The sequence below is a fragment of the Crinia signifera genome, chromosome 8 (assembly GCF_055691185.1).
Source record: "Crinia signifera chromosome 8, ASM5569118v1, whole genome shotgun sequence".
NCBI classification, from domain to species: Eukaryota; Metazoa; Chordata; class Amphibia; order Anura; family Myobatrachidae; genus Crinia; species Crinia signifera.
Window position 1 is genome coordinate 788,689 of NC_139224.1, and position 14,844 is coordinate 803,532.

General features: G+C 43.9%; 1 protein-coding gene and 1 pseudogene across 8 annotated transcripts in view; both read right to left on the reverse strand.

Annotated features, from left to right (window-relative positions):
* Window positions 1-546: 546 nt before the first annotated feature.
* Window positions 547-14,844, reverse strand: part of IHO1 (interactor of HORMAD1 1) — a 67,689-nt gene continuing 53,391 nt past the window's right edge. For 5 of the 8 annotated variants that reach the window (XM_083155533.1, XM_083155535.1, XM_083155534.1 and 2 more), the window contains 5 exons: window positions 9,739-9,899; window positions 4,955-5,003; window positions 3,681-3,768; window positions 3,370-3,473; window positions 547-1,755 (listed from right to left, as the gene is read on the reverse strand). In XM_083155533.1, the coding sequence (XP_083011659.1) occupies window positions 568-1,755; window positions 3,370-3,473; window positions 3,681-3,768; window positions 4,955-5,003; window positions 9,739-9,899 (1,590 nt within the window). In that variant the 3' untranslated portion in view covers window positions 547-567. The other 3 variants (XM_083155537.1, XM_083155538.1, XM_083155539.1) reach the window with 2 other exon arrangements.
* Window positions 4,622-4,741, reverse strand: LOC146029825 (5S ribosomal RNA; annotated as a pseudogene).

Consider the following 14,844-nt stretch of genomic DNA (forward strand, 5'->3'; position numbering starts at 1 on the left):
GAGGTGGTAGAGACTGTAGACCAATTTAAACATACATGGGATAGACATAAGTATATCCTTACAAAGATAAGGATGAAATAGGGTTTGTACTAGAGTAGTAGTAGTAGTGTTCCGCCACAGCCCCCTCTCCCTCCCTATCACCCTATATGCAGCTCTCACCCATTTAGTGGGTTTGGAAAAGTGTAAAGAAGAGAGATGACAGGCAGCCCTGCTCCCCAGATGTGGAACGTGCGGCCTGCACGGTTGTTAGAGAGGTGGTGGGTCTTTATTGCAGGCGGGCTCTATGAAATGTGGCCCGTGAACTCCACTCCCCATGGATCCACCATCAAGCATAGGTAAAAACATGTGAAATATGGAGGTGGACGATTTTTTTTTTTATATTTCACTAAACAACCTGTTAGTTTTCTGTATCATTGTGCGCAAAAAAAATGGTTTCAATCATAATATACTACAATGAGTAAAAATGGAACCAAGGAGTACTGTAGCAGTGTTTTCTCTGAAAATAAATTGAACATTAAAAGCTTCATGGGAAGAAATGAAACAAGCTTTGTTTGAATTGATTTATTTTTAATCAGAATCATCACTGCTATCAAAAAACAAGGATTGAATGTTCTTTTGCCCTGTTTTCTGGAAAGCATGTATTGAGGATCTGTCCAGGAAAGGGCTTGAGGATGTAAACCAGCGCATGTTACTTTCCCCCTCTTTGTCACTATACAGGTGTGTTTTGTCCCACAAGAGCACATCAGTCGGTGTTGGGGCTCCTTGGGTAAAGCCGGACCAAACACCTGCATCAGTTCCTTCGTTGGTAGACTGCTCTAAGGGTTGGTGAGACCGAAGGAGCTTAAATTTCAAACTTTTCTTTTGCTGCGTCTTCCTCACCGGTGCGGGGATGACAGATGATGAAGATTTACAGCTGTCGTTATAAAGTTTAAGACAGTGTTGTGTCACTTCGACAGATTTTTCCCAAGTGACATGTTCTTTTCCAGAGTTATATTGTGCACTGTTACCAACAGCTCTGGATACAGCGTGTGTAGAATTATTAATAGACATGCCTGTTCTCTTCTTCCTCAGATTTTTCCTGGACTTGTTTGTATTCCCCCTTTTTGGATTGTTAGTATATTTCCTACATCTGTTTGTAATTAGCAAGTTTTCTTTCCCACAATTTGGATCTGTCTCAACGGTACAGTGATTGCTTTGCGATAAATGCGGCAGACTATGCACAGATTTCATGGCTATATCATCTGTAGTTAGGTTATGTTCCAATGGTGTTGTTTGATTGTTAGTATCAGTGAATTCTACACGTGAAGAATTGACAATATTATCCGCAGATGTTGCATTACAGGTCTTCATAGCTTTTATTTCTGTTGTACAAAGATTTTCTGTGTGTTGTAAAGAGAAAGTTTTGCTAATTCCAGCAGATGTGCTCTGAATGCAAGTTTGTGAAAGAGGGGAACCATCTGGATGAGCCGTCATTGTCTTATCCTGTGATGTGGTATCTCTCGCGCACAGGTCTTGAACAAATGCGGGGGAAGTCTGTGTAGATTTGTCTTTCATGTTAAGTGCAAGCCTAGAAGCCAAATGAATCTTGTAAATCTCGCTTAGTATTTTATCTTCTGATGACTTGATGGAATCTGACAGCCATGTTATTTTGTCTGACAACTCCAGGTGCTTCTGACTTTGCTGCAGCTTTGCAACATCGAGGCTCGACAAAAGCGACTGCACATTTGATTTTAGGTCTGTCATCTCTGCATCGTTCTGCGGAAAAGCAGAATGTTTATGTAAAGCATTGGTTCCAAAGGTAATGCAGTTGTTCAGGTAGCAAACCTGAGAACCTAATTCAAGAAGTAAAACCAAGCTGCCTTGTGTCATAAGGATAGATAGATAGATAGATAGATAATAGATAGTTAATAGATAGAGAGATAGTTAATAGATAGATAGATAGTTAATAGATAGATAGATATATATATAGACAGACAGACAGATAGTTAATATATAGAGATAGTTGATAGATAGATAGATAATATATATAGAGATAGTTTATAGAGAGATATATAGATAGATGATAGATAGATAGACAGACAGATAGTTAATAGATAGAGAGATAGATAGTTAATATATAGATAGTTAATAGATAGATAGAGAGATAGATGATAGATAGATAGATAGATAGATAGATAGATAGATAGATAGATAGATAGATAGATATGTAGGTAGATAGATAGATTATAGATAGATAGATAGATAGATAGATAGATAGATAGACAGACAGATAGTTAATAGATAGAGAGATAGATAGATAGACAGACAGACAGACAGTTAATAGATAGATAGATAGATAGATAGATAGATAGATAGATAGACATAAATGTTGGTGCAACATTGGAATTGTCTTTATAATATTCTTTTATGGTAAAACATTTCTTGGCAAGGTACAGTTTGTACAAGTGATTCTGTCATGAGATGACAAGTGATTCCATGCCCATGGTCTTAGTATAAAACAAAGGTATTACTTTAAGCCTCATATTCACTGACTTCTTTTTGCATTAAAAAGCTGACACACTTGATCACAGCCAGGCGTTGTGCGTGCGCATTGCGGCCCATACACATGCACAGTACATCGATGATCGGCAGGTGTGTGAATTTGCAGCAGTGCGATCAGGTCTGAATCAGGCACATAGAACCACCCAGCAGTAGGGTTAGGGTTAGTATTGGTGCTCAGGGCCGCCGAGAGGTATGCTGGGCCCTAGTAAGATTTTGGGGCCTGATTGCAGGAGGTGATTAGGCCACGCCCCCAAAATGTTACGGGGGGTGGAAAAAACTGTCTAAAGTCGAGGGGGGGTTGTTGGTATTGTGTCGTCCCTTCCCCCCCTCGGCAGTAGCAGCACACACCTACAGTATGTACTGTGCTGACAGCAGGCTCAGCATGAGCTCTCATGCTGTCAGTGAGACACAATTAGTATGTGCACCCCCCCCCCCCCCCCCCCACACACACACACACACACACACACCCTCCCGGCTGAGGCAAACTCCGGGCAGAGGCGCAAATACACACAGCCGACAATAATAGCAAAAATGTTATAGCACAAAAACCCATGAATCTAACCAGTATTTTTATCTCAGTCACCATCCATGTAGGTACTGAGGCATGAATGAGAGATGATCGATGGTCAGCGAATTCATAGATCGAGTGCTTTTTGATCACTATGGATCGTAGTGCCCATGTGCGAGCCCAAATAGTTACATAAAATGTGTATAGAACGCAAAGTGGCTACAGCTTGACGGACCGCCAATGTTGGATAAGGGATACACAACCTGTATAGCATTTATAGAATTGTACACCAAGGGCAGTATATTCAGTTATAAACTTACTAGGAGAATTTTCTTCCCTAAGTCCAACATTTCCTGTTCAATATCTGGTTTTGCCGAAATTGCTTTAACTATTGAGTCACGATAAGAAAGAATATTTTCCTGCACTGGTAAAAGAACAAGTAATTGATTTAGATTTTGAATGTATATATTTTATTTTACATTTATAGAGTTTTAGGCTACTGTTTTAAGTGCAGTTTATGATATATCTAAGTATTATATTCGAAATCTGAATACAGGATGTCTTTTTGATAATATTTCAGAAATCAACCCTTAAATAGCTCGGTAAAACATATCTGCTTAAAAACACTCACAGTCTTTAGAAACTGCATCAATTGAATCCAATATCGACTTGCATCTTAAATCTGTATTTTCCTCGATATGGCAAAATGTCATTTTCAGCTGGCAAAAAAATTCAATTTTTTTAATAGTAACACAAATAATGCAAATATTTCAAAACCATATTTTAGATCATGGATGGGAAACCTTTGGCCATCCATCTGTTGTTGAACTACACATCCCAGCATGTCATGCTACAGTTTTAGAATGGCGAAACTGTAGCAGGGAATGCTGGGATGTGTTGTTCAACAACAGCTGGAGGGCCAAAGGTTACCCATCCTTGTTTAAGATAATGTGGTTTACAATATGGGTGAGGGTTGGCACTGGCGGGTGTGAAAATTACTGATCAACAATTATTATGGATGTACATATATTGTACCAACGTTGTTACCGCGCACAGGTAGACTGGTCAGCAGTGTCCGGTTGGCGTTGCTCCCAAAGAAAGTTCAGCGAAGTAACTGAAAGGGTATTTGGTCACAAGGGTGACAAAAGAAGAACAAAAGGGTTTTTGGGGCACACTTGTAAATTATAAAGGATGACATTTATTAAAATTTTACTTTTAATGGAATACCAAAATATCAGTACGTGTGAAAAAATACATGTTAATCTCAATATACAAAGTGAGTATAATACATAAAAATTAGTGGTCACAAATGAACATTGGTTGGCGAAAATGATTGGAATAAATGAACTCTGTGATGTAATTCAACGAAATCCTTAGGTGGATTGTTCGGACAAATTTACCGGATTAATCTGTATTGAACACAGAGGTGTACTTGATGCTTGACACTATACCCCCTATATGGATGGATAATGCGGTCTGTTTTTTTATTGTTAATCTTGAATACAGGAGAAAAGCAGGTAAAGTGTGTAGATATGGGTTGCTCCCTTAGCCAAGTAGTTTCTGCAATCCGGTATATTACAGCTCCGGGTATTCCCCGTCGGTCTCCCATACGGGTACTAGCCCAGCCAATCACTGCTTAGCTTCTGAGTTCGGGATGGGAATCAGGTGTGCGAATGATGTATGGCAGTAATTGAACATTTACAATTTTTCACACATACTGATATTTTAGTATAAGTTTTCCAATAAAAGTTACATTTTAATAAATTTCATCCTTCATAATTTACAAGTGTGCCCCAAAAAACATTTTGTTCTTCTTTTGTCACCCTTGTGACCAAATACCCTTGTTTAAGATAATGTAACACCATTCATCCATATAGAAAATATTAATACATAATATTTACTTACATCCTGCAAGGTTACTTGAATGTTGCAGATCAACTGGTTTAACTGTTCACTAATTAAAAGTAAATAAAAATGAAAAGTATTAAATTGTTAACATAATTTGTCTTTAATTCTATTCTAATACATGGCATGATTCTAAGTCATTTCCAACCTCGTACAGGACATGATTCTGACTCATTTCCAACCTCATACAGGGCATGATTCTGACTCATTTCCAACCTCATACATGGCATGATTCTGAGTCATTTCCAACCTCATACAGGGCATGATTCTGACTCATTTCCAACCTCATACAGGGCATGATTCTGACTCATTTCCAACCTCATACAGGGCATGATTCTAAGTCATTTCCAACCACATACAGGGCATGATTCTGAGTCATTTCCAACCTCGTACAGGACATGATTCTGAGTCATTTCCAGCCTCATACAGGACATGATTCTGACTCATTTCCAGCCTCATACAGGGCATGATTCTGACTCATTTCCAACCTCATACAGGGCATGATTCTGAGTCATTTCCAACCTCGTACAGGACATGATTCTGAGTCATTTCCAACCTCATACAGGGCATGATTCTGAGTCATTTCCAACCTCATACATGGCATGATTCTGACTCATTTCCAACCTCATACAGGGCATGATTCTAAGTCATTTCCAACCACATACAGGGCATGATTCTGAGTCATTTCCAACCTCGTACAGGACATGATTCTGAGTCATTTCCAGCCTCATACAGGACATGATTCTGACTCATTTCCAGCCTCATACAGGGCATGATTCTGAGTCATTTCCAACCTCATACAGGGCATGATTCTGAGTCATTTCCAACCTCGTACAGGACATGATTCTGAGTCATTTCCAGCCTCATACAGGGCATGATTCTGAGTCATTTCCAATCTCATACAGGGCATGATTCTGAGTCATTTCCAACCTCATACAGTGCATGATTGCGATGCAGACGCAATGTTGGACGATGCTGAAGTTGCGCTTGACGTGCACGGCAGATGCATGACGTGTCACATACATACTTGCCTACCCTCCCGTAATGGCTGGGAGGCTCCCTAAAATCGGGTCCGCCTCCCGGCCCCCCGGAAAGGTTGGGAAGTAACCCACATTTCCCCTCCCCCCACCCGCTTATCCCAGCCCCTGTATTTATATATTTTTATTTGAACAGCAGGTGCAGGATCCAGTGGGATATAGACACACTGACACAGACTGTCACTGACACGCAGACAGACAGCTGCTGATCCACAGACAATGACAAACGGATAGACAGATGCTGAAGCGCTGATACACAGACATTAAACACACAGACAAACCCTGACTCACAGATGACATGCTGATACATGGACAGACAGATGCTGACAGACAAGGACAGATGGACGTTTATAGTATAAGCATCTCAAGCACACAGTACTTCCCCATTTCACCTCCCACGCACCTCACAGCTGAGCTCATTATGACATTGCCCCTTCTGCCCCGCACCTGACTGTCTTGAAGTGCCCTTTATTTGCCCCAAACTCCAGCACAAACCTCATAGCATCCACATTAGCAGCCCCCACACCCCACACTGCCGGCATTTCCCCACTTATCTGGGTAGATGTGTCCCTGTGCACCGCAGCCGTTAGAGTACAGGAGCAGGTGCCACTGAATAACGCAGAGGAGAACACTGGCCGCACTCCCAGCCCCCTGCTTTCCACAGCCAGAGGTAGAGCAGGTTCTGTCAGGTATACAATGCTCCCCTGACATATGCTGGTGTGGGCAATAGCTGGCCGAGGGGAGCGTATCCCTGGCTTAGTGGCACCCCCCCTCACTCACCCGCCAAGCTTTCCGGGTTTTAACCTCCAGGCTGAGGAGGGCGGGACTACGCTGTCAGTCACCCACGACTGCAGGGCCGAGGGGGAAGAGTCCACAGCGTACACTGTGAGTGCGGCATCGGCATAGACTATTCACTGTGCCAGGGCTGAGGAGGGCGAGCAGCGTACACTGTTAGCAGGTGGCGATGGACAGTAATTTGTCAGCAGCTATTAACTGTGCAGGGCGGCCAAAAATGGACAGGGTGGAATTTATAGGGGCAGGGCGCAGCGCCCTGTGAAATAAGCCTAGCGGGAACACTAATTCAGACAAGTTAGTTAATCTGCATCTGCCATACGGCAGGGACATGTTTTGATGTTGGGAATAGTGGCGCTTGCAAGCGGTATTCCAGCATATGAGGATGCTGAAAGTAAATGTCTCAGCCTCACACATCCAAACACTGGGGAGGGGCTTTATAGCAGCATTAGCATAAAAATTTTACACATACAACCGGTACAAGACGCCAACACAGATGCTGCATCCAACTCAGAATAAGGCTCCCCAGTATTTACATTTCAGTTACTATAGGTCTGGCCAACGTGTGTCGGTCCAGCTGTTTTGAAAATACAAGTCCCAGCATGCAATGCCACAGTTTTGCTATTAGGGAATGCTTATACTGTTGCAGGGCATGATGGGATGTGTAAAGTCACAACAGCTGGATAGCCACACGTTGGTGAAGCCTGCTACAGTAGAAATATGCTCATTTGACATTTCAGTTTGAAGAAACTCGGATTGGAGCCATACATGATCACAATAACTATATAACATACCATATGTACTGTATGATCTAGTGTTATTTCTAGCTACTGGTGATGGAATGGTCCCTGACTGGTACCATAATCTTTATGGAAGGAGAATTACTGCAATAATTCATGGCCAGCTGATCTTTTTTACCATCTTTACCATTTTTATCATCTTTAGTACCCTAAAAAGTAATGTTACCAAAAGTGAACAAATGAGGTACATTTCCATGGAACCAGAGAAGCGTTTGAATGATTTAACTCTACTTTGTGGTTCAACAAAGATGCCACCATGTAAACATCTGGTTAAGCCCTTATCTCGCCTAACTATGGCCCTTATTCTGATCGGTACGGATTTTTCCGCATGCGGTCGTACCGCCGATGGTTTTGGATTGCGCATGTGCAGAGGTCACTCTGCGCATGTGCAAGCGGTTTCGCCGGACGTATTCTTTAGACGCCGCACAGGGGGCGGAGAGGGGCGTGAAGGGCTATTTAGCCTCATTACCCTATGCATACGCCCCGCGTTTCATGGGCGTTCCCATGCAAACGCGGGGCGTATGCATGGTAATGAAGCCGTGACGCTTGTGTAGGGGGCGGGCATCTGACATCGCCGGATGTCAGCTGCCCGCCCCCATACATGATTTCATACGGACAAGTGTCCGTGTGGTCTAGGGTGGCGGGAGCTGGTGGAGCGTGCGGCCCTGCATTCGATGTTCGGCGACCATCGAATGCAGGGGCTGCTCCCAAGATGGAGGAGGCGTATCCCCGTCCACTTTCATGCGGACCGCCACATATCCGCGTACGGACGGAGGTGGCGATCCGTATGGAAGGCGGGGATTCGCCTGCACGGTCCTGGCCGCATATTCTGATCGGGCCGCACCGATCAGAATAAGGCCCTATATACTCTTGAATGAAGTGACCACTCTCTGGGTTGTTGGGCTTACCAGCTAAGAAAGTTCACCTGCTAATTCTCCACCCCTAGTATGAAGATTGATGAGATGCCGTGGTATCCTTTCCAAGTAATAGAGGCTGTGCTCTGACTAGAGCTTTTAAAACAGCTGTTAATTGCGGAACCTAATTTTGACTCTTCTCGAGACCACAGTCCATTCAAGTGGGACTGTAGGGCAGCAGTCCCCAAGTCCTGAAGACTGGCATATTTAAAAGCTAGTGCTCAATCCCAAATGATGAAAGCACAATCTTTTTTGAGACTGCCAACACTGAGCCACCATAGTCGTATGAACAATAGCTCCCAAGCTGCAGATTGAGAGGGTTGATGTCAGTTGCTGGTAGCTGAGAAGTTCACCAAAGCAAGAATCAGACAAAGCTAAAAGTTAAAGCAGTCAGGTAGCTAAGGGATAATTTAGGAACAAGGCCAGGGAAAGAAAAACAACGTAAACGGAGCCAGAGTGCAAGTCAGATGAAGCCAAGGTTCCAAGTTCCAAGAAGCCAAATGGCTAGTCAGGAGATCAGCAAAAGTTAGAGGAGAGTACAAGCCTAGTAAGTCACAGGTGGTTTAGCTTTCTAATCACATATATTCCCAGGGTAGTAAAGAAAACATAGACCAGGAGTAAAGTCAAGCATCCTGCCTTAAGTAATAATCAGTCTAGGTCTAAGGAATCTGTTGGCCCACAAGAGAAACACCATCTCTGAGAAAACCATGAGTAATTGTTGGCCATCTAAAACTAGAAGGCATACCTGCATGTCCTTGATTTCCAAGCAGACCACAAAATTATTCGCTAAACTATTTGCTAACTCAGACGCTAAATCAGTTACGTTGGAGGCCGTACTCGGACGAAGAATCTGCTCCTGCCTTGGTGCATCTGGTGGTTGTGTCTAAAGAATCACTAAGCAGTATTACAGAGCCTGAAGATTCTCAGAGTGGGAGTCTATCCTCCCAGACTGCAGCACAACAGAAGAAAATCGCCCCGTACATGTTATATGGCCAGCCACAGGGACTTCTATAGAGAGGGACATTTGAGAGTTCTGTTTCTAGAGTCCCCACGCTCCTGCCAGCACCTGTATACCCCTTGATTACAGCATTCTCTGGTAGATGTATGAGAAAAAGGCATCAACTTCCGTTTTACAGCGTGTGCCCTGTAATTACCAAACACAATTAATAACAAGAGACCAGCAATAACATAAATGCAATATACTAAAGGTACTGTAAAAAAAGTATCTTCTACAAGCATACCTATCTTGTTTCTCTTTTGTTTTTCTTTTGCTTTCTTCAAATTGCTCCATGATATCTTTTGCTTTTGATGATCCAAATGACTGAAACGCGCCCCTTTCTTTGCAGTCAGTACTGTACAAGGGAGGTTTCGCCTGGTATTTCTGGTACATGCTAGGATTACTCTGATGCACAAACATAAGGTTATTACATTAATAAATGTATTGAGATGTAAGCACGGCCAGTGTTCTCTGGAGAGAGAATACTGGTGATCACTAGATATACAATGCATGCAGTACATATCTAGTCAGGTGATACACACGGAGAAACTCATGCTTCATTTCTAAGTAGTCTAGTCAGATCGCTTAGAAATGGGGCTTTAATCGTCCCGTGTGTATGCCCCATTAATTATTTCTATTTATTTCTGGTTGAATAAAGCAAAGGACTTGAGTTTTCTACATATGTCCAATTCTCTGAAAACTTTGGGGGACACTGGAGCCTTGGGATATAATAGTTCAGCCAGGCGAACCATGGGAGCACACATAGTTAACGAAATAGTGCATACACATTAGCCAATATGCACGAAAATATTGTTAACTAGATTGTAGTCATACATAATGATAACCAGCTAATGTGGACTATTTTTTTTATCCACTAGAGGGACACTGAAGCTTAGGACTTCTCCAAAGTTGCTTTTATTTCTGGGTATGCTCAGATTCTTTTGACCATAACTAGCATTTACACAAAAATTGTGTCCGCATTGCTGCCTGACACAGCTGTTCTGCCTATGCACTCTGCTGCACTGCCCAGCAAACAGTCACCTATCTGGTAGAGTGTGCCCTCATGGTGCCTACTGTAATAATCAATCCACATTGGACATTCTAAAGAACCAATAGATCATGGGCCGAGAGCTGCATTTGTAGTTTGAGAGCTGCATTGAGAGCTGCATTTGTACCCTATAAATACTTTTAAACTTCCAAGAGCAGTGGACTCCAGAATCTTCTCTGAAGAAGAGGAAATATTACCAGCTGGTTCATCACATGGAGCCACTACAAAAGCCAAGGACCCGTGGCCTAGCGGTCAGAATAATGGGATAATACCTAAAAGATTTTTCAGAGGAAGCAGAAAATTGCTAAACTTTGCTGAACTCGGGAACATGGAACTAGATGGGAGAAATCAGACTGGTTCTGCCAGGAATGGTGGTTCTTCCTGTGGCAGATGACCTATAGGGGTATATTCAATGCAGGCGGCAAGCCCCTGGCGGTGAACTATACGATGAGCAGTGCAGATAGTTCACCGCCAGAGTATTCAACAGCCTCCCATTCACTCACCATTTCCACCTCGCATGTTACCTGAGGCAAGGTGGAAAGGGCGAATGCGGCCATCAAAATGGTGAGGCTTGCCAAAAAATGCAGCATGTTCTCTGACGACGAGGATCTTGCTGGAACATTAAATTCGAACCTCACAGAAAACAGCCATTCTTGCCGTACAAACCCCCTCGCTGGCGACATTGAATACATCTAATAGACTACCAGCTGAATAAGGTGCCCACACACTTGAAGAAGTGAAGAACCTTACTACTTAAAGTTTTCACACAGGCTAAAAGTAATAAACAATGTTGTCCTATGCAGTCACTGTAGTGCACACCCCATTGCTGCTAGAAGATGAGATTGTAAAGGGGATGAGTTACAGAATCCGCATGGTGCCTGATATACCAATAGCCTCCGGTGTTCCCAATTGGCTGAATGAGAAAATGTATTCAGCAAAAGTAAAATGCATTGTTAACATAATTAAATCAGGAAAAGGGAACAATCCCTAAAAGTGAACAAAATAAAACATCTCATACACACAGGCCTTTATGCTCATGACATCAGTCTGTCATGCAGGTTTCAGACTGTGAGCTTCACTCGGACAGGAACTGATGAAATGATATTCTCTGCAAAGGGCTGTAGCATATATATATATATATATATATATATATATATATATATATATATATATATATAGACAAAGACGGGGGTTGTTCGGAGTGCGCTCAAATTGTATCACCTCGAGTTTGCATATGATTACAGTGATATCACAGTCACATTTCTATGCAGTATAATTCTGATGTTTTCATCAATAAAACGAAGACTTCGTTCGGATAATTTTTCTTTATTAAAAAGATCCCAAAGCGTTTCGTCAACCTGACTTCATCGGGGGCAACGCAATTCATAAAATAATTGATACAGAAGGATTATCCTTACATCGAACAATGAGTATAAAATCAATAAACTGTAGTAGAAAACACTATTCCAAGTAAAACCAATCAATGGCCCACAGGCACCGAATAATAATGATACCATGTTAACAGGATACGGTGCACCCACTATGGGATGATTATTCAAAAAGCAGGAATTTCCCAGCAGTGAGAAGCAAGTCATACACAGTCTGGACAAGCAATCAGGTCCACTGCAGGTACAAAGCTGACTTTGTACCTGCAGTGGAGCTGATTGCTATGCGATTCAATAGCTACAAGAATCGATGGTTATCCAAGTAATATTTTACTACTATCGATGGCAGGGTGCAAAATCGATATCAATGCCAACCATCGATAGCGTCTGCACCAATGCCCATCCCTACTCTGCAACAGGCAAAAACCTTTACTACCCCTCATGCCCACAAACCTCTATCACTGCCCTGCCTCCTGTTCTCCTGCCCCGTAACTTCCGCCAGTGGGGACCCGCTCACCCTATGTTGCCCACATTCCCCTATCATGCTTTACCGCCCAGCCTCCTGCTCTCAAGCACCCTAACTCCCACCCAGTAAGAGGAGACACAGACTCAGGGGCACTGTCCTATACTGCCACGCTGGACCCTCACCCACTGGCAGAAGCTGCACAGTGTCCCCCACCCTCCTCTTTAGTCCCCCGTATGCCCACACACCAATATCACTACCCAGCTTCCTGCTCTCCTGAAATGTAACTTCCACCACTGGGGAGTTGCTGATGCTGTGTTACCCACATACCCCTATCGTGCCTCATAGCCCAGCCTCCTGCTCTCATGCACCCTAACTTCCACCCAGTAGGAGGAGACACTGACTCAGGGGCACCTTCCTGTACTCCTGTGCTGCCACGCTGGACCCTCACCCACTGGCAGAAGCTGCACAGTGTCCACCACCCTCCTCTTTAGTCCCCCTTATGCCCACACACCCCTATCACTACCCAGCATCCTGTTTCCCTGTGTCGTGACCTCCGTCAGTGGGGAGCCGCTGACTCAAAACACCCTACTATACTATTGCGCGCACACACCTAAACAACACGCACACACAGCCCCCCCACACCCACAAATGTCACTGTACCCTCCACACTATCAATGTACATCTTACTCTGTAACCGCTTTTTAATTAAACAAAACAATACACACCCCCCTTCCAAATCATATGCTCTCTATTTAACATATTTCACCTATAACTCAAGTTGCAATACAGGCCATCTTTCATACAATTCTAACCATATCACAATACAAACGTTCACAAATTAAGGGGGCGCAGCCCCTTATGCCGGTGTGAAGAGTGCCCGTAGGGCGCGATGAATCACCTAGTATATATATATATATATATATATATATATATATATATATATATATATATATATATATATATATACCAATACAAAAACCAATACATGACAGAGACTTTGTTGGTGTAAGAAGCAGAAAAACTGGTCGGTGGAGCAATGGAAACAAGTCCTATGGAGCGATGAATCACATTTCACATTGTTTCGATCAGATGGGAGAGTGTGGGTATGGCGATTGCCTGGAGAACGCCTGTTACCCGAATTTATTTATTAACGTTTTTTTATATAGCGCATACATATTACGCAGCGCTTTACAGAGAATATTTAAACATTCACATCAGTCCCTGCCCCAGTGGAGCTTACAATCTATATTCCCTACCACATGTACACGCACACACACACATTCTAGTGTTAATTTTGTTGGAAGTCAATTAACCTATCTGTATATTTTTGGATTGTGGGAGGAAACCGGAGTAAACCCACGCAAGCACAGGAAGAATATACAAACTCCACACAGCTAGAGTCATGGTGGGGATCGAACCCATGACCTCAGCGCTGTGAGGCAGTAATGCTAACCATTACACCATCCATGCTGCACGAATGTGTAGTGTTAACAGTAAAATTTGAAGGTGGAGGCACCATGTTCTGCGGTTGTTTCTGCTGGCATGACGTGGGCCCATGACCGTACAGGTGCATGGGAACATGACATCGACGGCCTACCGAGATATTCTGGATAACTCATGTTACCTACGTTTTGGCATTTCTACGGGAACGACGATTGTGTGTTCCAGGACGACAATGCAACGTGTCATGTTTCGAGGGCTACAATGGAGTGGTATGATGAAAATCGCGTCACCCGACTAGCGTGGCCTGCGCAAAGCCCTGATTTGAACATCTGTGGGATGAACTTGAGCGCAGGTTGTGGTAGCGATCGCCTCGCCCTTCTACACTACCACAGTTGGTGGCTGTACTGCAGGAGGAAAGGCACAATATCCCACTGTCACAGTCTCCCGGACCGCGGGAGTCTCTTACCGGGTCCGGGGACGTGGCTTCTGCGGGGGTCAGGCTGGGCGCTCTGGGCACTGGCTGGGGCAGTCTGGGCGACGGCGGGCTGAGGCGGGAGGCAGGCGGCAGAGTAGCGGGCGGCTGGCGTCCCTCTCTGCACAGCCCCCGTCAGCGTGTCTGCGGCTTCCGGGTACGCGGGCGCGCGCTCACTAGGGGCGCGCGCGCCGCGCGTTCTGATGTTTAAAGGGACAGGCAGGAAATTGAACTGCCCAAGTCCCAGTATAAAGGAAGTCTCTGGCAGGCAAATCACTGCCAGAGTATAGGCTCACACCTACTCCAGCGTTACTGTGCCTTAGTGCTTGTCCCTATTGCTACTATTTTGATCCCGCTTGTTACTGACTACTCTTCCGCTTAACCCCTTGTACTTCGCCTGTGACTTCCCCGTGTATGACCCCAGCTCGCTCTCGACTATTCTCCCGTCTCATCCCAGTGTACCGCAACCAGTGTCTCCCGTGTATGACCCAGCTTGTATTGGACCTTCTTTGCCTCTCCCCTGGGCTCCTAACTGG